Genomic DNA, 24,886 nt, shown 5'->3' with positions numbered 1-24,886 from the left:
AACACCATTCGTGATTAAAAAAACCTTTCGGTTAATACGAGACAATCTACGGTTACATGATTATCGAATGTCATAAGCCACAGATTCCTCAATGGTTATCAAACTCGGGTGACTTCTCAGATGACAGAACTAAAACATTTTCAAACATTATCAAGATCTTGATTCAGTCTACAGATGTTTGCACAAGAACTGAAGTGAGGATACAAAATACCATCTACTCGTTTTCAGCATCTTAGCCCAGATGAGCTTCTAGTTCCTCATCACAATTATGGCCTATTGGGACTATTGTCTGATATTTAATAATGAATCTTGACTCTAGTCTTTACAATCGTTGTACCTTGTTACCTCCTCTCTCATCATGTTTTACCATATCGAGTACACAAAATCTCAATAGATTTGTGTTTTGGTTATGCTCTGATTGAAAGTGTCTAGCAATGGGATATGCTTTATCACCGTTTTTTATTGCCCTCAAATGTTCCGAAATCCTAATTTTTACCCTATGTATGGTGCTGCCTACATAGGCCTTCTCACATGGGCAAAACAAAGCGTACACCGCAAACTCGGTATAACATGATGTATGTTCTTGTATTTCGAAGGGTTTCGCTTTTGGAGACAACCTGACTTTTTGCAATTTTTACTGTTCCTGCACGCCTTGCAGTTTCTACAAGGATAAAAACCTTGTATACCCCTTACTTTTTCTTTCACTGGTTCCACTGCACTGCATAGTTCATCTTTTAATGACTTTGCTTTTCTGAAAGTTATTGGCGGGTATGTCTCTACATACTCTGCAATGTCTGGGTCTGTTTTTAAAACTGGCCAGAATTTACTCAGGCTACGTTTCACCATAAATGCTTGGCTACTGTAGGTAGTGATAAATCTTGTCATACTATCTTCTTTAGCCACTACCTTTTTACCTTTCTCTGCCAGTAGTGAGTCTCTGCTTCTTTCTGAAACTATCAATTTGGCCCTCTCTATGGTTTTCTGTGTGTAGCCTCTAGCCAAAAACCTCTCTGTCATAGTTCGTTCTTCTTCCTCAAAGCCCCGGGCAGTGCTACAATTTCTTTTAGCTCTAAGGAGCTCACCCACTAGGATACTTTGTATCAATGAACTTTGATGGCAACTGCATGCGTGTAGCAGGCTGTTACCTGCAGTTGTTTTCCTGAACAGGATACTCTCTAGTTTGTTATTCTCCACTTTCAGCCTTAAGTCCAGGAAATCCAAACTCTCTTTGTCCCATTGGCTCGTGAATTTTAGGTTGTATTCATTAACATTCAGGTAGTCCACAAAGCCCTGTGCTTCTGTTTCTGTGCCTGACCACACCACAAAAATATCGGCAATATACCTGACCCATTTAACTACTTTTTCTTTGTACACTGCTGACCTGTAGACTACTTCCAGTACCCCATGAACAGACCCGCAAAGCACGGCGCAAAGCAAGTCCCCATGCAAGTACTGAGGATCTGTCGATAGATCTTGGTATCGAAGAGGAAGTAGTTTTGGGTCAGACAGAATTCCATGATTTTTAGTAGCATTTGTGTGTGGTGGAGATATGATATCGATCTTTTAGATAAGAAGTGCTTACACGCGGCCAGGCCTAGTTCGTGTGGGATACATGTGCATAGGCCAATTACATCTAATGAGAGAAGGGTGTAATTCTCCTCCCATTTGAGTGTTCTTAGGAATTTCAGAAAGGCTCCTGAGTCTTTTATATAGGGGGGTAGATTCTGTACCAAGCTCTGCAGAGAAAAGTCTGCATGCCTTGATGCATTCTCAAGACAGCTCCCTATTGAGGAGACACTAGATCTCCCGGGTGGATTATTGCGGTCCTTGTGAATCTTCGGTAGAAGATATAAGGCCGGAATTTTAGGGAACCTGCATTCTAAGAATCTAAATTCTTCCATTTCGATCAATCCTTTTCCTTTCCACTCCAGAAGCAGTGAATGGAATGTTCTCAATGATGTTTCATATTCCATTCGATTGCTTCTGCAATATCTCGTGCCATCTGACAACTGTCTTAATCCCTCTTGTATGTAGTTTGTTTTAGATTGTACAACCACATTACCTCCTTTATCGGATTTTTTTTATAATTATTGTGTTGTCATTTCTTAGGCTCGATAACGCTTTTCTTTGCAGAATGCTTATGTTGTTCCAGCCTTTATATTTCTTACTGTTAGTAATTCGTTGCAGCTCTTTACACATGCCTCTCTCAAACATGTCAATAACATCACTCTTTATTTGTGGGAGGAAGACTGATTTAGGTTTGCACCCACTGTCTGCGCTTACGTTCAACAGTATGTTCTCTGTTATGAATCTTTCATAGGGGTCACTATTCTCTTCTACTTCTTCAGCTAAGATTTTTAGAGAATGTTCTAATTCTTCCTCAGATATGCTCATACTACCTGGCTTCTTTCTAGATGTTTCAATTTTGTCTGTTACTTTGGAGGCAAACCATTTTCTAATTCGCAACTTCCTGGTGAAGAAAAATAAGTCGAAGTCCATTACTTCTCCTTCAGTTGGCCTCTCGTTCTTCTTCCCACGGGGCTTCCTAATTATCCCAGACTGGAGGTATTCCTGCTTTTGCCTCCCATGTTTCCTCTTCCTCGATTTTGAAATGATTGTTTGTTGCTGGTTTGTCTCCCCTTCATAACCATGTCGAACTCTGTTAAAACGCAGGCTTTTAACCCAGATGGTCCTTGTACACTGGAAGTTTCACTTCCACTTATTACACTACCCTCCGTAGAAGTTTCGATGTTTGTCTGCATGTCTATCTACTCTGCTTGTCTTGCTGTTGTCACGTTGCCTGTAGTTGCAGTTTGCATTGTTCCTCTCATTCTATCGTATTTCTTGGCAAATGTTATTATTTGGCCTTTCTGATAGTCTATGAAGTCCCTTTGGAATTTTCTTAGTTTTTTCACTTTTATGTCTTTTTCTATTCTATTTAAACTGGTTTCCATTCTTTCCATTTCTTTCTTGAATTCATCTTCACTGCACAGACTTTTCAATTCATCACTGTATTTTTCACATGGTCAGCGACGGCTACCGCCCCCCTCCCTGTGTACCAACATCAACCGAGAACACATTGACACGGAACATGATTTGTCTTTGGAAGGCGGGGGATCGCAAGACCCCCCGGCCGTATTTATTAAGATACGAAATAATAAAATTGTTAAACAAAATATACAATTTTTTATGCAAAAATATTCAGGTACATTAGATACAATCATATCGACAAGTATGATCGGCTAACCTTAACAAGATTCTAATACAGCTTGTGCAGCCGAGCCAGTTAATTACTCGGTCCACCCGTACAGCCGAGCCCGTTAATTACTCGGTCCACCCATGCAGCCGAGCCCGTTAATTACTCGGTCCACCCCGTGAACTCCATTTAACCACTGAAGGAGGGCCCTTACTCGCGTCATACGCTGACGTCATGAGTACGCGCGGGGTGGCTACCAGCCTAGGGACAGCGTGACTCCCTTACCCGCGCCCCTTTGCAGCACCAGTTATACCTGCCCCTGAAGTTCTAAGAGGGACCAGAGACCCCTCCTCCCCCTGGGAGGACACCTCCAAAGGATGATGCCGCCCCCTCAGACCTTAAAATAGCTGCTCACCGGTCATGACCTTACCGCCACAGGCCAGCATTGTTACCCGACGATCTGGCCTCCCCCCTTCCTACTCCTAAGAAAGGTCATACTCACCTCTCAAATCCCTCTAGCCATGCCAATATGTTATTTGACCACAGGACGTTCCTGGCCTCAGTCAAGTGTACCCCGTCCCGCAGGTAGAAATGCTCCCCCCAAATACACCCATGGGAAATCGTCTGCAACCGGGGGGCTCGAAATAATTTGTCCAACTGTGTAGTGATCCTCTTTACCGAGTGATTCAACGCCTTGACAGAGTACCCACCTCGCCACTGCCACCGAGGAATAAGTTGCGACCAAACTACCGTGCAACCCGGGCATGTCCTGGACACCCACCCCGCAGTGGAGATGATTTCCTCTATAAGGATGCGCCTCCCCAGTTTGGCAAAATAGTTCTCCCCCAGGTGAAGTATCACCACTGACCGGGGGGGCGGGTTGCTGAGATAGGAGTTCCCGAAAGTAGTCTTTGAACTGTCTGATGCATAAGCCTCCCCTCCCAAAGAAGTAAACAGAAGATCCCTTTTCCTCTGCCCTTCTCTTCCTTTCACCTGAAAGAAACACATGTTTAGCGCGCCGCACATAAGAGTGGCCCACAATCCAAGTCACCAATGTCCATTGATCTTCTCGTTGCTTGTGTTGAGATGCTGTCTTTCCTTGCCGCCATTCGGTGAGTTCCTCCCCCGCGTGACAGGTTTGAGAAACTGCAAAACCAGAAAAATAGCAAGCGTGAGTCACCTTGCCATGTTATAACATGTCAATCCGTACATATCGTTTGTAACATTCAGAGGACCATCTCCCAATCCTTTTAACCTTTTCTACTGAGTCCCCTTACAACTGCCTCAGTTGCTGCCCCAATTCTGAAAGAATGGGTACCAAATTCTGTGGATCCAAGCCTGCTTTTGCAACCGCCAACTCCAGGACTCTCCTAAACTGATACCTGGTCAGTGGTGTACCATCAGTGTGACACAATAGTGCCCCCCCCGCCGTACCCTCCCGCTGCCTTCTAAAAGCCTCTACATGCGAGACCGGTCAGCAAGGGTTGGTCCGAGCCCGGTGGAGCACTATGGTATCCCCCCGTCCCTTCTGGTCGGTTTTTGATCTTCGAATTGTCACCCACATTGTATCTTCTCTGATCACAACGCAGGCCACTTGAAGGCCGCCCTGTTTATCACCTTTTGACGCCGCCACCAACTCGCCTATCCTTAGAGCTCCATAGAACCCTAGTGCGAACGCAACTTTGAACAGCAGCACCTCCCATGTTGAGCTACAGATGCCACGAAGTGCCGACAATAGGGCTGTGAGCCTTACCAGACTGATCGGCTTTCTCGTATCCGTCGAGTGTCCCTGTATCCGGCGCCAACCCCTCAAAGCCTTGCGCACCACAAAAGTGTTTGTAGGATCCCTCATGCCCTTAGCCTGTGCGAAAAAGGAAACCGCCGCCCTGTGCCTATTTGCAGCTGCCACTGAGCGCCCTTCCTTGTGCATTAATTCTAAATACGCTACAAAACTGTCCTCTTGCGCCCAGCTAACCTCCCACCCGTGCCCCAAGAAAGTACAGTAAGACAAGAACGCCCCTTCGTATGCTGTCTTGGTCCTGGGGGCTAAGCTAAATGCCACGAGGTGCGGTAATCTGGGGCACCAATCTGCCAGAGAGCAGCCGGGAAAGGTGCTGGCGCGGGATCTGCTGCAGGAAGCTGTTCCCTGAATACCTGCATTTTAAAGCGAGAAAGGGCGTCAGCTGCATTATTGAGGATGCCTGGCACATGTTTGGCTCTGAAAACTACATTCCATTTTAAGCATTGTAGCACAATCTCCTTCACCAAGCGCAGTATGAATGGACATCGTGCCGCTTGCTGGTTAATGCATTCCACCACGCTCATGTTATCCGACTAGAACACCACAGATTGATTGCATAGGTGCACCGGCCAAACCATCAATGCCATCCATATCGGGAACAGTTCCAAAAAGCCGATGTTGGTGGTCAAACCCCACGACCTCCACTCCTCAGGCTATCTCTGGGCGACCCACTTGGTCCCCAGGATGGCGCCAAAGCCCACGCTACCAGCAGCGTCTGTCCATAAACCCAACTCTGTTGATGTCGTGGGGCGGCCGGCCACACTTTCCTGCCATTAAAGTCCTCCAGGAATGCCATCCATATCCGCATATCCTGGCGAACCTCAGATGACAACCTAGTGCGGTGAGGTTTCTCTCGCAATCCCTTCATGGCCTGGGCAATCGAGCGTGAGAAGGGGCGCGCCATTGGGATGACCCGCAATGCAAAGTTCAGTTGACCCACCGTCTCCTGCAGTTGTTGTAAGGTAACCTTTTCTTTGAGTAGGCACAGGCGCAGCGCTGCCCTAAACCTGGACACTTTGTCCTTGGGCAACCTGAAGCACCCCTCAACTGAATCTATTTCAATGCCCAGGAATTCCAAACAGGTGGACGGCCCAACCGTCTTCCCAGGCGCTAACGGGACCCCAAAAGCCAGCATGAGCACGCAAAACTCCTGCAATGCCCAAGCACACTCCCGAGTCCCCGACGCTCCCAGGAAAAGGAAATCGTCCAAATAATGCATGACCTGTTTGTGGCCCGGAGCTAAAAGTCTTGAAGTATGCAAATGAAATGGAACAACCCATAGGCATGCACTTATCCATGTGAAACTTGCCGTCAAAGGCGAGCCCCAGGAGATGGTGATCCAAAGGATGTACAGGTAGGAGACGAAAGGCAGATTTAACGTCCGATTTCGCCATTAATGCGCCCTGCCCTAATCCCCGCAATAGTTCAACGGCCTGGTCAAATGAAGCGTACTTCACACTACAAATACCCTCATCTATAGCATCGTTCAAAGATGCCCCTCTCGGTGCCGAAAGGTTGTGAATCAGTCTAAACTCGCCCTTCTCCTTCTTGGGTACTACACCCAGTGGTGAACAGACAAAGTCGGGAACAGGCACCTCTTGGAATGGCCCAGCTATTCTGCCCAAGGACAGCTCCTTTCCAATCTTAGCTACCACCACTGCAGGGTTATGCTGAACCGATAACTGATTCCTGCAATGTGCGCTGCCTGTGTATCCCCCTGCCGGGATCCGGAAACCCTGGGAGAAACCTTCCTGCAGTAGGATCATTGCCAAGACGTCTATGGGAGTGGGACCAACCGTGCCTATTACCTTATTCTGGTTTCTTTCCCCCTCTCTGACCTTGATTACCATTTCTGGACCTCCACGATGTCTCGGGATGAGAGGTGTGACCGCAGATTGCACAGGCATGTCTAAATTTACATGTGCCAGCTGGCCTCGCACAGGAGCACTTATTAAAGTCCCAGCACACACCCCTCCTTTACCACCTCCCTCCCCCGATTATTCCCCTTGGAAGTCGTTCCCCTGCGCTAACCGAAAGGGCTGCTGGGGTTTTGCAGAGAACACATTAGCTACACTGGTGGGCTGGGCCGGGCTCATGTTCCCTGAGAACTGCTTATGCCACGACAGAGAATCAACCTTGTCCTAAAACGCATTGACCTAAAATGTGCGTGCACATCATCAAATCGCCATCTGTTCCCCAGCAGCACTCCTCCAACACCTTTGAAGTGAAGCTTAGCTTCACTTCAAAGGCCCCTGCTGCTTCACACCCTCCGCGCCGCTCTCCCCGCTCCGCCCCCTCCCCTGCCCGCCGTGTCGCATTTCTCCTCCCCCCTCCCCTTCTCTGCCTCCGAGATTCATGCGTAAATACCTTAACATTAGACATCTTTCGGGATCATAGAGATAAAAGTCCTTTTTTAACAGTCATTATTCCAGCAAATAATTTCTAAGCAATATGTGTATGCATATTTTCCAGAATACTGACCACTGGACTTTCATCTCGACCGGATCCCTTTACAGACAAAATGATTGAAACGGAAAATCTTACATAACTTGTTTTCAAGTTACATTCCATGTTTACTTCCTTGGAAAATAATGTGTCCCAGCGATTAGGAGCAGCTGGGCGCTCTATAACACGATGTGACCCCCGTTTCCTCCTCACACAACTCCCACTATTAGAACTATTGCTGCAGGAAGCAAATATCTCCCGTCAGGAAAACAAACCAAACAGCATGCACGACCAGAGTCCTTATAAAATGCGAATCTCTTGGCGGCCCCTGGAGAGTTGAGCTTTGCCAGACAACTTCATGCCGAGCCGCTTTCTTATCTGCAGCAAGACTCAACACATTGCTGAGATTTCGGCCTAAGGGCGCGTGCAGCTCTTTGCAAGCTCTCCCCCTCAGCACCCAGCCCTCAACCCTCCAGATGCTGCAGAGCAAATGCACCGTTAATAGTTAGGCATTCCTATCTTCTTTTTGCAGAAGTGTGTGTATATGTGTGTATATATATATATATATATATATATATATATATACGCACATACACACACACATACACAGAATAGTTCACGCAAATGCACTCTTTTTGATTTTTTTTCACACAACTCTCTGATGCTGACCAGAAATAAATATATGAATACCTCTGCTGTGTGTTAGGAAAACTGTTGCTGAAATGTACTTTGATTTTAACCTTTACGCATCTAGAAAATAATACACTGCTGAGCAGTGCGAATAAGCAATTGACGAGCACAACGAGAACAGGGGCCATGTCGCATAATGTGAGCGCTGTGGTTGAATCACGATACGTTTTTGTCTGGCGCCGTTCCATGTCTTTGTAGTAAACATACATGCCAAAACACCCGATTGCGGCGGGAGAACCCCGATTTCTGAACACCCAAACATCTTTATTTTACCCGTCTCCCGCATGAAATTGCCACTGCTTCAATAAAAGTCAATAAGGAATTAATACCCCTGATTTTTTGTCAACCTCTCACTTTTCGAATCTAAAATGTTGGCATGTAATTAAGCAAAGGCGCAGTGGTGTATGCAGCCCCCTTTTACCATCATATTAGAAAAGCAGATTTCTGGACGTAGCAACGTGAGACAAGAATGTTTGTGAATATCTGTTGCGTGTCACTTACTGTGGTGGAGATATGCTTTTACTTTAGAGATTACACAATTGCTGCTATCTTTGGAGCAAAGGGTCTGGCAAACCCAGCGCCCTCCTGGAGATATGCTTTTACTTTAGAGATGTTCACAATTGCTGCTATCTTTGGAGCAAAGGGTCTGGCAAACCCAACGCCCTCCTAATTTAAAGTGCCAAGTACTCTCATGTTCACAAATGTGCACCTACACAAACTGTCTTTAAAGTACACGTGTCTTCAAAAGTGCCACGTCTAGTACTTTGCAAGTATTTCTACTTACACGCCGAATATCCACCCTACTGTGTACCGCTGTCCCTCTCTGGGGATGCCAGAGGATGGTTGCCATGCCGACATTTTAGTTATTGCTATTATAAATTACAAAAACTTTTTTTCAGTCTTAATTATTTAAAAAAATTAAAAACCTTTGTATTTGGTAAATGAATACATCTAAGTCACGTACATACAAAACATTTAGCATTACAAATGCTATAGGTGTCACATTTAAAAAAGCTTAAAGTATTGGCATTGTAAATCACAAAGCTATTACTTTTGCAATTTTAAAGACCCACACATTAAAAATAAATTGTCAATTACAAAACCAATAGCTCCAACGTTTCTATTGCGAGACCTATTGCATTTCCAATGCTTGTTGAATAGGCTGCTGGTTCAGAAATTATTATGAGTAAATAGACTTAGAATAACAGATAAACAGAAATGATATAACCACACAAGGAAAATGAAAGGAATTTAAAAAACAGATATTCAGGAAAATATTGCTTGCAGAAAGGTAAAACCACAGCAGGAAAATCGGTGAAAAAATGCTGAGCTTCATAGTGGTCGGGAGCTGTAATAGCCGGGAAGTAAAACAAGCACTGGCGTTGCCAATAGGTTTCGCATTTTGAAAGTTGGAGCAATTGGTTTTGTAAATGACATTTTATATTTATATATTGTTATTGACAATGCCAATAACGATATATAAATATAAAATGTAATTTACAAAACGAATAGCTCCAACTTTCAAAATGCGAAACCTATTGGCAACGCCAGTGCTTGTTATTTTTTTGTCCTTGTGGGATCTTTCAAACTGCCTTGTTGAAAAGACGGCAGACAACGGAAAGTCCCTTCTACTGAAAAGTAACATCTCCCGAACCTTTCACATGGACCCCAGCCTCCGCCGCAATGTACGCTCGCATTTCCTCCGGACTTAGTAAACGCAGCCGCCGCATGACAAACTTTTCGGTAACTAATCAAGGCTTATTCTGAACGGGTCGGACGGACTGGAACGGCACAGCTTTGTGACGTCTTTGTCACATATTCGTAACTCTATGACATCACAACAGTCCGGATCAGACTGGCCTATAGGGCAATCGAGTAGTGCCCGATGGACTAGGGCAGTTTGTGGAACGGTTCTGTGATCTGCTAGGCCGGTTTTACTCCATTATTTTCACATTGCCTGCAGCAAGCTCAAATGCATGGTCTTCCTAGGGCACAAAACACGTATACAGCGTATCTTCAAAAGTTCTACACTGACCCAGTCTGCAAACATTGGCCCCCTTATTAGCTATCTAAGCCACTAATAGGGGCTACATTTATTTTGGAGCCTGGGTCTATTTTCCGCCTAACGACATTCAAATTAAATTACTGGATATTGTAAACTGGATACTTTCATTCAAATGAAAGTATGCTGGCAAATGGCCGGAGGGAAGCCGGATGGGGGCGGGAGAGCCTGGTGGGGGGGGCGGGAATGCAAGCGAGGGGAGGAGAAGTGTGGCAGGCGAGTTAGGGAGATACGCGTGCTTGTGTGGTCACGTGACCCACTTTTGTGGTCACGTGACTCACATGCACTGTGAAAAAAACCGCAGTGGGTTGACGAGTCGATGGAGCACTTGAATTCTCGCCTATTACATTCGCAAGCGAATGATAATAGGCGAAACCTAAAAAGAGTCCACTCCCTTTATCCTTCCATGGAGTTTAGATATGTACAGTAAAGAACTTGGGAGACCCTACTCCGTGGAGATTGCTCTGGAGTGCAATATCTTCCTGCTTGTGCAGAAGACACTATTGTACTGCACATGGTGGCTCCTCTTCGATAGCACATGCTCTTACCCTTAAGGAAGACCGCATCCTCGTCGCCATTATCTGCATGACCAGGCGCTTCCTTTCGGCCATTTCGGTATTATAAATCACTGTTGATTTTGTCAACTAGAAGTTCTGCTTCGTACATAGTATTTCTTGGTGTTCCCGTCACTGTCATTTACCACCCCCCAAATGTTGTTTATTTTGTTAAGGGACTTTAGCCAGCAGATGCTATGGTTTGCATTCCATGCACCTGCGACTCAAGTGCAGCGGTGTCCAGAGAGAAGTTATGAGGGCGCTGGTGACAGGTGTAGTGGGGTCAATAGACCGAGATGAGATTAAGATTGGCCACTGAGACTTGAGTTACCTTGGGTTGAGCTACGTTCCACTGGAACATCATTGTTTGTTGGAGCTTGGGGTGATACACTTGTGTGCTTTAATTTGAGAGAACTAGAAAGGTTTTTGCAGACCAGGTTTGTTGTCGTGTATGGTGCTAAGGTAAAGCTAATGTTGGGTACTTTTAGAGTACTGAACTGATATCAGGTAACCATGAGGGATTGGTATTTGAGCATTGGGAAATAAATGTCCCTAGGGAAAGCTCATATCTATGCAAGTGTAATGGGTTCTGTTAAAAGACTCTATTTCCAAGTTACGTATTTTCTATGTTTTATGTTTTAATAAACCTGTTGCTAAAATGTTTTTTGTTTTCTAGACGCAGCTGAAGCGCCTGACTGACATTGTATGGCCTGCTATAGCCACCCTTGCCAAACAGAAGATTGCGGATGCTGCAACCCAAGGTAAAATCTTGTGTGTGGTGCAGTATTAACATTCGACACAGGGTGGCAGCAGAAGATTCAGGATAATCGCTCACCTTGTGAATGTACTAAGGCAGACTGTATGAACTAGTGGAACTGAAAGATACTCTCCTGTGAACTTTTTATTTTGTCTGAAGTGCAGTGTTCTGGTCCGTGTCCTCTGTTTGGCCCAAATTTAAACCAGTTTTGGCATAGCCAATATGTCTTGCTTTAAACTGAATGATTTCACCCATGCAGTCTCTCATATACCTGTCCATGTGCTCAGTAGTTCATCATTCATGCTCTCAGGCGTCTATTCATCCAACCATTGATGCACTCATGCATTCACCCACTCGTCCATCTACTATGCCTCACAATCATCAGTCATTGAAGAGGCAGTTTCAGTTATCCTTTAATTTTCCTATTGTTGGCTTTCCTGCTATGGTATGGGAAGCTCGAGAGGGCTTCAGGTAGTGTAGTGCAGCTATTCCGGTGGAGGATGAAAGTGTTTACAGTCATTTGTGATTGTTAGTCTACAAGAGGCAGGAGGGTGCTATCAGTGGTTTGAGAAGGCTAGCCTATGAGGGGCGAGAGACCCGCGGGATGGCAGGCCAGCAGCTTTGGGGCAAACATCGTTGGAGTATGATTAGATGTTATGAGGAATTTGTGCAGTGATTTCTAGATACCAGAATTTCTCATGGCAGTTGAAATCTCTGCATAGAATTCTTGCAATTTCGAGTAATAACCCCTCAGAATTGGGAATAACCATGCAGACCTGAATTTATGAGGCAGAAATCCATTTGGAATTCTTGATAACTGAGGGCTTAACACAGACATTTACCACCATCTTTTTTAAAATGAATTTGAAAACAATTGTAAATGTAAATGTATTGGCATTTATATAGCGCACTACTTACCCGTAGGGTCCCAAGGCGCTTCGACCGCTGCGAAACCCTTCCTGGCTTCCCTTAGAGATGGTCCCTTAATGGGTATCTCCAGGGTGAGACCAGGCATCCCCGGCGGTCTGGTGGGGCCGTTAGTGAAGATGAGGCAAGCTAATGTCCAGAGTTGCCGAGTGTGATCGCTGATCAGAGTGGGCACCGAGGCGAGAGCATTATCGAGTCCGCTGACCCTGGTCCAGAAACCTGCCGCGCCGGGAATCGAACCCTGGTCCCGGGCCGTCCTCTGCTCTCGGGTCTGCCGCCTCTAACCAGTGAGCCACACTACTTCACTGAATTGAAAACCCTTTTAGTGTATAGTTTGGTGCACAATGTTGCACATTAGAGTAAATCGTAGTATTACAGTAGTAAACAACTTGGCTCCTTTTCCCCCTCATTATTATAACCCCACTCCCTCCCTGGGTGACACATAGCATGTTAGTATGCAGTAACATATTATCCTATTGCCAGTCCTTTGTGTGTTTTCCAGTGTGTCCATTTCTTATCCTGGGTATTTTAGGCATCCCTGCTTCTCATATACTTTTTTGGCTAACCTGCACAAGTCCAAATCCATCTCCGATTGGCGCAACTGAGGTACCCACTGCAACCCACTATCAGAAATATTTAATCCCGATAACATAAGACTAAGTCGGAAGAAGATCTTTATGTACCTATTCAACACTTGTTTCTCCCCAGGTATATAGGATGTATTGTTTTCAGCCAGTTGGTACCTTTTTTGCAACAATGTAATTGAGGTACAGCCCACCCCCCTCTACATGCGAAGCAGGACAGGATAGTCCCGGATTGTGTGGAGATAGCTACATGGTTGACCACACCCTCCAAGACAGAGATTCGTACAGGCACTCCCAATTTTCACGCAAAGTGTCGTAGTTAATTAAGCCCTGTACAGCGGTTTCAACCAAACTAAGCAGAATCTTTATTTTATTGCGACTTCCCTTGGAGAACGAATTGCCATCTCCCATTCTCTTTCCTGAAAGCATCCCACATTTTCTTCCCAATGGACCTTCAAAGTCGTCAGTGGGTCCCCTTCATAGTTTACAGTTTTTTACATATAATGGATATTACCTTCGATGGAGGGTTTCAAGCAGAATCCTATCTTCCAACTGGGTTGAATATGCTGCTGGGGTTTTACTTGATATATGTTTAGTGAGAGTATGTCTCAGTTTTGATACCTCTTTGTCATCAAAATCTGATACCCTTTCAACTGTTCCCACGTGAGCATTCCATCTCCTCCCCATGCATCTTTTATTTTAATAATCCCTTATACGTCTTGTGTAAAATCCCACAAGCCCTTCCATATCATTTGACACATCGCTGTCTCACAGTGATGTTTCTTTCGTAATAATCCCATTCTATGTAAGATGCTGAGTAGCTCTATCCCAAACTTGTCGGTATCGTTTGCATGTATTGCGGCCTGGTCTCCCTGTGTCCACTTGTTGCAGGGCAGCAGATTAACCCCTTGGCTCCATCGCATGGCTCTCCGTCCTGATGGATGGTTCCTCTAGGGAAGCAAAAACCCAGTCATTAACGACCGTCATCTGGACAGACCAGTAATATTTTTGTATGTACGGGTGGGCTATATCTTCATATATTCACTTAGCTAGTTTGACCAGGGCCATTCTAAGTGCTCTTCTCCATCCCATAAGAGCGTCCGGACTTCTACCCCCATCTTTTTGAAAACATCTGGTGGAACCCAGCTTGGTGTGTTCTGGAGGACATAACTATAAACGTAGGGAGCTCAACCAGTTGGAGCATCACTACCCGTCCTAGTAGGGACAGTGAAAGATACGCCATGGTGTTGCATCATCCCTGCATCTATCGAGGACTGAGTATTAATCATGGGAAACAACCTTTACAACGCAACTTTTACAATGCACTACCATTACAACGAAACTTTTACAACGCAACATCAATTACAACGCATGCATTTACAACGCAACCATTACAACGCATGACACTACAACGCACACCACTACAATGCATGCCATTACAACGCAGTCATTACAACGCATACCATTACAATGCATAGCATTACAACACATAGTACCCTTACACTATCCGACACTTACTCTACTGTTGCACCCCCTAGAGTTAGATTAGTAATTTTTACCCCTGCACTATCCAACACTTACCCTACTGTTGCACCTCCTGGAGTTAGAATAGTAATTTTTACCCCTACACTATCCAGCACTTACCCTACTGTTGCACCCCCTGGAGTTAGAATAGTAATTTTTACCCCTACAATATCCAATACTTACCTTACATGCAATGTAATGTTATGCATTGTAATGGTATGCGTTGTAAATGTAGTATGCGTTGTAGTGGAATGCGTTGTAAAGGTAGTTTCAAAGAATTTGTTGTAGTGGCATGCGTTGTAATGGTATGCGTTGTAATGGATGTTGCGGTGTACAAAATGTGTTGTAAAGGTAGGCGTTGTAACGTCATACATCCATTAATCATGGCTGAAAACTGTTATTTATCCCTTGTGACAAATCTACCTAAATACTTGAATCCATGCAATTGAATTTTGAATGGGCACTGCAGTAATCCGAGCCAAGGCCCGCCCAAGAGGGGGTATAGAACCTGATTTCCCCAATTGCTATGGATCGTCCACATATATTAAGATTCTATCATCCCATGTCCCATGTCTCATCCTACTTCAAGCACATCAACAGGGCATCTTTCCTTATCAAACACACCAACGGTTCTAATGCCAAGACCAATATCATTGTGAATAGTTTCGTCCCCCTGCTGAGAGTGAAGGAGTTAGACAATGCCCCCTTGAACCTGACCCTGGCCATAAGCTCCTATAGAGGAGCCTTAACCATGTCATGAAAGGAGGGCCAAAGCCCATAGATTCCATCACCGCAAAAATATATTCCCATTCCAAGGTGTCCATTTACGACCATCTTTGGGCATGTGGTAAATGTCTGCCAGGACTGCTTTTGAAGTGGGGAATGTGGAAGGTGAGGAAGTGTAGGGGGGTTGCTGGCCGTGGTAATTATTGAATGCTTTCTCTGTTCCTTGGCAGAAACTCTAGTTCGAGCTGAAGAACGGGTCATGGCTGCAGTGCAGGCCTTTCCCGAAGCAGTCAGTTTTCCCAGCCTGTAGAATCTGTTTCTGCATTGCCGCATCTGAGAAACCAAGTGCGGAAATATTGTCTCACTTCTAATTATACAAATTAGAATTCCACTTGTAAATTCCACTTTGTGTAACTTGTAATTTGGCCCTTAATGTGATCACTATTGGGGTAGAGGCAGGGAGTACACCAGAGCAGCTTCATCCACCACCCAACAGATCCCTTCCAATAGTGCAACATCAGTATGCCTGTCTGTAGTGGCACCATAAGAGTAGGGAAGTCACAGTGCATGTCATTGTTCAGGCCCTGCTGCTGGGACATATGCAGTATTCATGAAATAAGGGGCAACGTAGTAACCCTGGGACCTGTGTAGTACCATTAATAAAGACACAAGCGGTCCCTAAGGGGGAAGTGTAGTCTTTGACTTCCACGGCGATCAATGCAAAACCTTCATTCAGTAAGTTTGAACAGAAATGTATAAACAAATTATTTTCATTTTTTCTTATTAGAAACATATATCAAAGGCTGTCCTGTAAAATTTAGAAAACATATATTTTAAAAACAAGTTGCTCCTAAAAGTGTAGTGGCGCAGTGCATTTGACAAAGTAAATATAAAGTGCGCTAGTGATAAACAGAATGCAGATATATACATGTGACTGATAAGGATAGGTGGATATGCTAAGCAATACTCCGTATAGGAGTTTTGGAGTCCTAAATCAAATAAAAAAACAGTCCACAGTAGATTTGTCAATGTTTCGACCCAGATAAGAACTATTTACCCCAGGGTTATCATGAGGAGGAAGATATATTTAGGAGACACCAGACAAAGAATCACAGATTCAAAGATGTATGTGAGGGTCTTAGTTTAAAATTCTTATGGCTTGCCTCAGGATTGGCAAGTCCTTAGAGTCAATGACATATACTGTCTGAAGATCAGTGACAATTAAAATGGAGCGTCTCCTTAGTGGCATTTGTGCTAATGGAACAACATCATAGCTGGCATCTGGCTTGGTAAACCATTGGAGTAAGTAACAAACAAGCACTGTTAAAAGATCAGTGAGGTTAAAATGGAGCGTCTTATTGGTGGTAATAGCATTAATGCCCCGGTTACTTACCGGTAATCTTCATTACTCCGAGTATAGTCTTCCTCGCCACATGAGTTACAAAGTGAGCATCAGCTCCACGACAGAACCCTCCAAAGCAAAAAAAGCCTCCCACCCCCTCCCAACATGGCCGACCAGTCACACCTGACCTCTATAAGAGGCGGGCCGGCCCAACCAACAGCCTGAACTACCAAGCAAACAATGAAGCCGATAGCCAGACAGGGAGGGGGGGAGGGAACTCATGTGGCGAGGAAGACTATACTCGGAGTAATGAAGATTACCGGTAAGTAACCGGGGCATTACCTCCTCGTTAGTCTTCCTCGCCACATGACTTACAAAGTGAGCAAATACCCAAGCCAACAAGGCTTCATTGACCACCATAAGAACAACACCACACGGTGATGCAGAGAAACCAACACAAGGTTGAAGTAGAATAATGAAAAGAAAACAGGGATCGCAGGAAACCTGAAATCAAGACATAAAGGAAAAGTAGGCCAACCAGGAGCCGCAGCTCCTGCACTCAGAACGGCCCCAGCGAAGTCCCCAGGGCCAGCACCCCCCAAGACAATGCGATAGTGTTCCATGAACAAGGTGGGGGACGACCACGTCGACGCCCGACAAATCTCCACAGAGGAGACACCCATGAAGGGGGCCCAGGACACAGCGCCACTCCCCGTGGACCGACCCTGGACCCCCGCCGGAACCACCGAACCCAGCGAAGCATAGGAAAGGATGATAGCCTGTGTAAGCCAGCGACTCAAGGTGGAAAGAGAGGGCTAGTGGCCCGAACGAACCGGACCGAAAGACACAAACAGGCCATCCCACCGGGAAAGGGAAGACGTGCGCTCAAGAGAAGCCAAAACAGCACGCCGGACACCCAGCACGGACAAGGAAGGAGCCTTGTCGGCAGGGAAAGGCGGCAAAGACACCACCCGAGCCCGGGACACCAGGGAAGGAACCCCGGGAAGGAAACGGGGGACATGCCGGAGGAACAACCTGTCCGGCAAAACCCGCAAGAAGGGAGGGGAGCGGAGGTACGACCCCCGCACGCCCATCCGCCCAGCAGACACCACTGCCACCAGGAAAAAAAACCACCTAAAAGGTGAGGAACCGCAAAGCCACCGAGGCCAGGGGCTCAAAGGGCGGACCCTGAAGAACTCTTAGAACGAGAGGGGGAACCCCAGGGGGAGACAGGCAGAGCGTCCGAGGGCGACGGAGAAAACAACTCCGGAGCCAAGCGAGCCATCAGGGAATCCAGCCCGTCGAAAACCGGACTGCGGAAGGCCCGCAAGGCAGCCCACTGGGCCCACAGGGAAGAAGGGGCCACGTCCAAGGAAAACCCCACAGCCAGGAAATCCAAGACCCGCAAGGGGTCCACGGAGGCGGGGCAGCACCAAGCCGACCGCACCAACGCGAGAAAGAAGCCCAGTGCCGGGCACAGGAAGAGAACGTGGAAGACCTGCGGGAGCCCAGCAGCAAAACCACAACCCCAGAAGAACAACCCCGAGCAAGCAGCGACATCCGCTCAAGAACCAGGCCTGCAGATGGAGCCAGGCCAGCAGACAGAGCCGGCTCAACACCGACTCCGGGAGCGGGGGTCCCAACAACGGAACAGGAAGATCCGGGATCGGCCAGTAGGCCTGAACCGCCAGCTCGCAAAGGAGAGGGCACCAGGGGCGGCGGACCCCGCCGGGAACCACCAGAAACACCCCGGCCCAGCCCAAGCGAATCAAGCAGAGGACCCGTGGCATCAGTGTGAACGGGGGAAACGCGTACAGCATACCGAAAAGGTCCAGCGAATGACAGGGCATCCACCCGGACCCGGGAGGAGAGAGTAGAACCTGGGCAGGAGGGCCGAGACCCCCTCCGCGAACAGATCCACCGGAGGCAGACCGAGTCGAGGCACCAGGCGCCGAAACACCACCGGGGTCAGGGCGAGACAAGGCAACGAAGGAAAGATCCGACACAGTCGATCCGCCTCCATATAGTCGGACCCCGGGGGAAAGACAGCCCGAAGGGACCGGACCGACGACTCAGCCCAAGAGAACAACCCCCGAGTATGTAAACAAAAGGAGCGAACCTAGCACCCCCTCTGAAGGCTGACACCGCTCCACACCACCAGGTCGACTGACCCGACCAAGACCAGGGGACCTGGAAGCACAGGTGCAAAAGACGGCCGGCCAGGATGACCGCCAGCAACTCCCGAAGCACGAGGAGCTGCGGGACTGCAGGAGAACCCAACGACCCCCAAACGACCCGGTGCCAAAGGACGCCCCCCCCCTGAACGAACCAGAGGGGAGGACCGGGTCCAGGCACACAACCCCCGAAGGAGGACAAGCCCGAGACGGGAACCGAAGGGAACACCGCACCTAGAGCAGGGAGCCGACGGAGGGGAGACACCGCCTGACGCGAAGCCTCACCCATGAAAAGGACGAGGCCGAGATGTATCACACGTCCAGACAGGGACCACCAAGACCCCCTCCCGGCGAAGAAGACCCACCAGGCGGGCCAGGAGCACAGCCACCCACGGGCCAGAAGGCAAGCCCAACGGAAGTACCCGCAACCGAGAGTGGAAACCCCCACTCGCAGGCCGGCCTCACAGGCCAACCCATGGACCCGGAAAACCCATCAGGTTAGACAAGGGAAGGAGAAGGTACCCTAACCCGTCGAGAAGGAGGGACCCCGCGGAAAGTCCGCAAGACCAGCAAGACCAGACACCGGCCAGCAAGCCCGAAGAGCCCAAGAACCGTGACAGCCACGTCCCAAGACGGGACGTAACGGAGGCGACAGCCCCCCCCCCCCCCCACCCCACCCCACCCCCCAGGGAACTCCCTGGAGTGAGATGGCCGAAGCCAGGATCTAGGGTCGAAAAAGGGAGCGGCAGCACCAGTACGAGACCGGAAATAGCCGAAACACGGGCCCGGAAGCCAAACCTGAACGCACCTCGTGAAGACCGACACCCTGTAACAGGGAGGAATGGCAGAAGGACCCCACCCATGCTAGGGCGGGACGCCCACAGACTGACGAGGAGACCGAAGTTAGGCCGCTCTCAGGGGAGCGGGCCCCAAATGAAAAGGACAGGAGACAGCCAGAACAGGCCACCCGTAGAAAACACAGCACCGCCGACAAGGACGCAGCCAGACCAGACGGCCGAGCCAGCCTCGCGGCCACCAGAGCGGGAAAGGTGACCAACCCACCTCCACAACGCCCATCATAACTGACGCAGGGAGGGAGTCCGGAGACATGCGTAGAGAACGCACCCCGTGAAAAATAACATGGAACGGAACACGCATTTGCGTGACCTCCCAGAGCTAAACTACTCCCTAGCGTAAATTGATACCAGAATAGCGCACCACACACCCGCAAGGGTCTCAAGGCGCTCGTACGAATGCCGCTGTGGAACCCATCCCAGCATTCCCCCCGAGGCGACCACTCCTGGACACCCCCAAGGTGGAGGCCAAGCATCCTATGGAGAAAAAGCAGGCTAACGCCCAGAGCAGCCGAATGGGACTCCATGAACGGAATAGGCACCGAGGCGGGAATCATCAGGACCGTGGACTATTACGCATCGGGCCACACACACCCCCCCTGGGGCCACCGAGAGGGTGGCGAGGAGGGGGCAGGGCAACCCGCCGCGCAAGGACCCCCAGAAGGGACAGCGCAGTAAAACCAGGAGACCCCGCAGACGGTGACAGAAGAGGGGACTGAACCCCCGCCACCCTGAGGAGAACAGAAGGCTCCGCAGCACAGAAGAGCACACTGCACTCGAGTCCGGCGCCCAAGAACCTCGCCACCTGACGGGTCAGGGCGAGCCCAGTACCGACAACACAGCACAGAAGCAACAGTGCCGAGGGAACCGAACCCAATACCCGCCGAGGCGGGGAAGTGAACCCTGGACTCGGGCTAGATCGCAGCATAAGGTCCGCCGCTCAAACCATTGGGCCACATGGAACCCGGAAAGGAAAGTCAGAAGCGGGAACAGACTTTCCGCGCACCAACAGACAACCAAAAATTTTTATATTAATATGTCATCAGTCATCACGCGAAGTGCGACTAAACCCCAGGATGACTACACAATTCAAGCCGTACGGAGAGTTTCCATGCAAAGAAATGCCCACACTGAGGATCGAACACAGGACCCTCAGACTACGATCCTGACGCGTTGTCCGCTGCCCCAAGAAGGCAGTACAAACCGCTGTGCCCGCAGGGGAACCCTGGCGTGCACGGCTGACTAAGGCAATCACAGGCCGCACCTGTCGGAAAACCCAACCCCGCCCACAAGTGGCGGGAGCCAGCCGGAGCCCACCCCAGCGCGGCAAGCAGCCGCGGGCCGTTGGGGAGGAGAAAAAAAAAACTCACGAACGCCGGCGCCGTGTTACCGAGACCCAGGCCGGCCTGAGGGGAGCACCCGGACCCGGTCAGCAGAGCCCCCGAGGACCCGCGGACAATCGAGGGAGGACCGAGCCAGCCCTTGCCGCCACCAGTAAGTGCCGACTACAAACACACGGCCAGGCACCGCGCCAGCGCTTTATATAATGCCGCTTGTCTACGCAGTGGTCACCACAGACCTTCTGTGTATCCACTGCCTCTGGGCCAGGGCACATAGACTCCTGCCGTGCGCAGTCTGTCCTTGACTAGATGATGACCACTCAAACTGCTTGAGAGCAGAAACATCATAGACACATGCAGCTACAAAAACGTTTCTGCAAATCAGTTCAACGTAGTGCAGAAGCGCCGCGGACCTGAAAATCAAAAGTAAAACGCTGCCCCAGGCCAGGGCACAATGTGAAGCCAGAGCACCTGACTACAATCCGAGGTGCATGAATTCAGAGCGAAATGTCAGGCAGAAACAACCTGAAAGCTGATCCAGCGGTACAAACACTCCAGCATCAGAACCTGAAGTGTGAGCCCCACGCAGTGATAAAGCCTAAAGCCCTGGCATTCCCAGGCGGTCTACCCAGGAAAACACGATTCCCATCGGGCAGCCCAGCCACACAATGGGCGTAACATTCAATCTGCTTCACCTCAGAGTGATGCAAGCACACGCATAGGCGCATAAAAGCAAAACGGAGCGCTGGACCCCAAAAGCCCACACAGTGGCCAGGGCCCTTTAGTAACGACCTGGGGATACACGGGGATGTCCAAACACCCTATATCCCCTGCCTCACCCCCCCCCCCCCCTGTAAACCTCTGGCACGCTATAGCAGCACCTAACCGGCCCCACAGGACCGGGGGAAGGAAGAGGGGGGGGGGATTCGTAGTTTAAAGACACCAGGGACCGCTAAAGCAGGATCCTCAACCCAAAAACCCAAGGGCCAGCTAACGCCGGCCCATCTTACCTGTACAGAGCCTCTGGAGAGAATCGCGCAGAACAAAAAAGCAGGCTGTTGGTTGGGCCGGCCCGCCTCTTATAGAGGTCAGGTGTAACTGGTCGGCCATGTTGGGAGGGGGTGGGAGGCTTTTTTTGCTTTGGAGGGTTCTGTCGTGGAGCTGATGCTCACTTTGTAACTCATGTGGCGAGGAAGACTAACGAGGAGGTAATGAGATATCATCATGGCTGTCGTCTGAATTGACAAACCTTTAGAGTAAGTGACCAACACTTTCAAAAGATCAGTGAGATCAAAATGAAACGTCTTATTGACATTAGGATGGAACAGCCAATCTATCCCCAATGGCAGAGTCAGAGTAGGTAGGAAACCAACAATGTGGTGGGATCAATGAAATTAAACAAAAAGATATAGTCCTGTGGTGGCGATCGAACGTGGCACAGTGCATCAGTAAGATCTAAAAGCAGTGGTAGAAGTGGGGGGATCGGAAGGGCACGGCCTACTTAAAAAAATATTCCAGTCCGTTCCCCTACTTCTGTCTTTCAAAAAAGCATCCCGGGATGGCAAGAATAGTCTAACTTAAAAACAACTTTTTCTTTCAGCTTACAGGGGCGGCTCGCACTTCTCTGTTGAACTCCAAAGGCTGCAGCAGCCGCTCCCTGAGCTCTCACAGGCTGAGGGCAAGTCCTGCAACAGCCCCTCCCTGAGCTCCACAGACCGAGGGCAGGCCAATTGTCATTCTGATTGAGGCTGATTATCCCCCTTTCGAATGACAATGCGCCCGCCGCCTGCCTTTAGCATATCATGTGCCAGTGAGATCGTAGTTAGTGATTTCCGAGAAGCTTTCCCTATATTCGATTTTTTTGGGAGTAGGTGAGGATCTTGCAAACTTTTACTACTGGTAGCTGAGGAGCCAGCCTTGCTTGTAACTTTGTATGTAGTGTATTGCTACACTCTGCAACAAATCCAGATTTAGTAAAAAAAACGAAATACATTTTTTTCCACCCAATAAAACATTGGGAAATAAACACCTCTGTGTGCCCCCGGTTTAAATAAAGGAGCAGCAGCAGGTGAAAAGGAGTGAGTTTCCAGGATCTGAATTTGGGGACAAGGGCTTCGAGTCCAAGTCTCCTCGCTCGACCGTCTGCAGCGTGGGCAGATGAACAACTTTATAAGCCTTTTCAACAAGTTGAATTGCTGCCTCTTCCTGCATTAGCAATACTACTTTACATAGCACAAATAACTCCTGTTCACTATATTACTTAAAAAATACCTCTGCGCCTGCCAGCCGATTGGCTCAAAATGAGGTTTAAGAGGTGATCCGATTAAGTTTCACAGGGAATTCAACACTTTTTTGGAGGGTGATATGGGTTTGAAAAGTTGGGGATTGCATTAATGTTTACAGTGGCCCCTTTGCTTCCCAAGTGGATAAACATAATTAAAAAGCGGCTGAGTTAACATGTGCATGGTCCCTCTCGTGGCGCTCACATTTCTCGAATGGAAAAGTGTAAATAATAAAAACATGTAATGTTAGACGAGTGGGCAGAGGGTGACAGACAGAGGGTGGAGGGTGACAAAGGGAGGCAGACAGACAGACAGATGGAGAGAGGGGGAGGGAGGGAGGGAGGCGGATGGTGGGAGAGGGGGAGGGAGGGAGGAAGGGAGACGGAGGGAGGGAGGGAGACGGAGGGAGAGAGGAAGGGAGACGGAGGGAGGGAGACGGAGGGAGGGAGATGGAGAGAGGGAGGAAGGAGACAAAGAGAGGGAAACAGAGTAAGGGAGGGGGAGACAGAGGAAGGGAGGGGAAGACAGAGGAAGGGAAGGGGAGACAGAGGAAGGGAGGGGGGATAGAGGGAGAGAGAGAGAGGGAGACATAGGAAGGGAGACAGAGAGAGGGAGTGAGAGATTCAGTGTGAGTGAGACAAAGGGAGACAGAGGGAGAGAGAGAGGGAGTGTGGGAGGTAGGGAGGCGGAGAGAGAGATCTAGAGAGAGGGTGGGAGACCAAGAGAGAGAGAGAGATATGTGCGTCTGGTGGTTCAGTGGATGAAGGCGTCCACTGCAAGGACCTGTGATCAACCTCATGAGCACAGTTCTTTTTGTTGCTCTAGCCCCGCCCCCTCCCCCACTGACATCGCCCCCACCAGTTCGGCCCTCGGACACAAACCACACTGTTAATTTGGCCCCCAAGAGATAGTTTGTGAGTACCCATGCCCTAACCAGAGTACTGTGGGGACTTTGACCCCTTGTGTAATTTGTCAATGTTGTACACAGAGTGAACAGGGCAGGAGCAGTGACGGGACAAAAGAGGCGACAGGAAAGGAGAGGTGATGGGGCGGGAAAGGTGACCTGGCAGGAGAAGTAACAGGCAGAGAAGTGACGGGGCAGGAGAAGTGATAGGGCAGGAGAGGTGACGGTCAGGAGCAGTGACAGGACAGGAGAGGCGACAGGAAAGGAGAAGTGACGGGGCAGGAGAAGGGACGGGGCAGGAAAAGAGACAGGCAGGAGCTATGACTGGACAGGAGCAGTGACTGGGCAGAAGAGTCGACCGGAAAGTAGAGGTGATGGGGCTGGAGAGGTGACCGGGCAAGAGAAGTAAAAGGCAGGAGATGTGATGGGGCAGGAAAAGTGAGAGGGTCGGAGAGATGACGGAGCAGAAGAGGTGGCGGGGCAGGAGCAGTGACGGGACAGGAGAGGCAACAGGAAAGGAGAGGTGATTGGGCAGGAGAGGTGACGAGGCAGGAGAAGTAACGGGAAGTAACGGGAAGGAGAAGTGACTGGACAGGAGAGGCGACGGGAGAGTTGAGGTGTATGGGCAGGCGAAGTGACTGGGCAGGAGCGGTGACGGAGCAGTGATTAGGCATGAGCAGGAGCGGTAACTGGGCAGGTGCAGTGAACGGATAGGAGCAGTAAA

At 48.8% G+C, this 24,886-nt stretch overlaps 1 protein-coding gene across 2 annotated transcripts in view; it reads left to right on the top strand.

Annotated features, from left to right (window-relative positions):
* Positions 1–24,886, top strand: part of COASY (Coenzyme A synthase) — a 207,720-nt gene that overhangs the window by 149,986 nt on the left and 32,848 nt on the right. For both annotated transcript variants that reach the window (XM_086924104.1, XM_086924105.1), the window contains exon 7: positions 11,425–11,509. In XM_086924104.1, the coding sequence (XP_086780230.1) occupies positions 11,425–11,509 (85 nt within the window). The remainder of the gene's footprint in view (positions 1–11,424; positions 11,510–24,886) is intronic.

This window comes from Lissotriton vulgaris, chromosome 5 (assembly GCF_964263255.1).
Source record: "Lissotriton vulgaris chromosome 5, aLisVul1.2, whole genome shotgun sequence".
Classification (NCBI taxonomy): Eukaryota; Metazoa; Chordata; class Amphibia; order Caudata; family Salamandridae; genus Lissotriton; species Lissotriton vulgaris.
The sequence above is the reverse complement of the archived record's forward strand: the minus strand, read 5'-3'. Positions and strand labels throughout refer to the sequence as shown.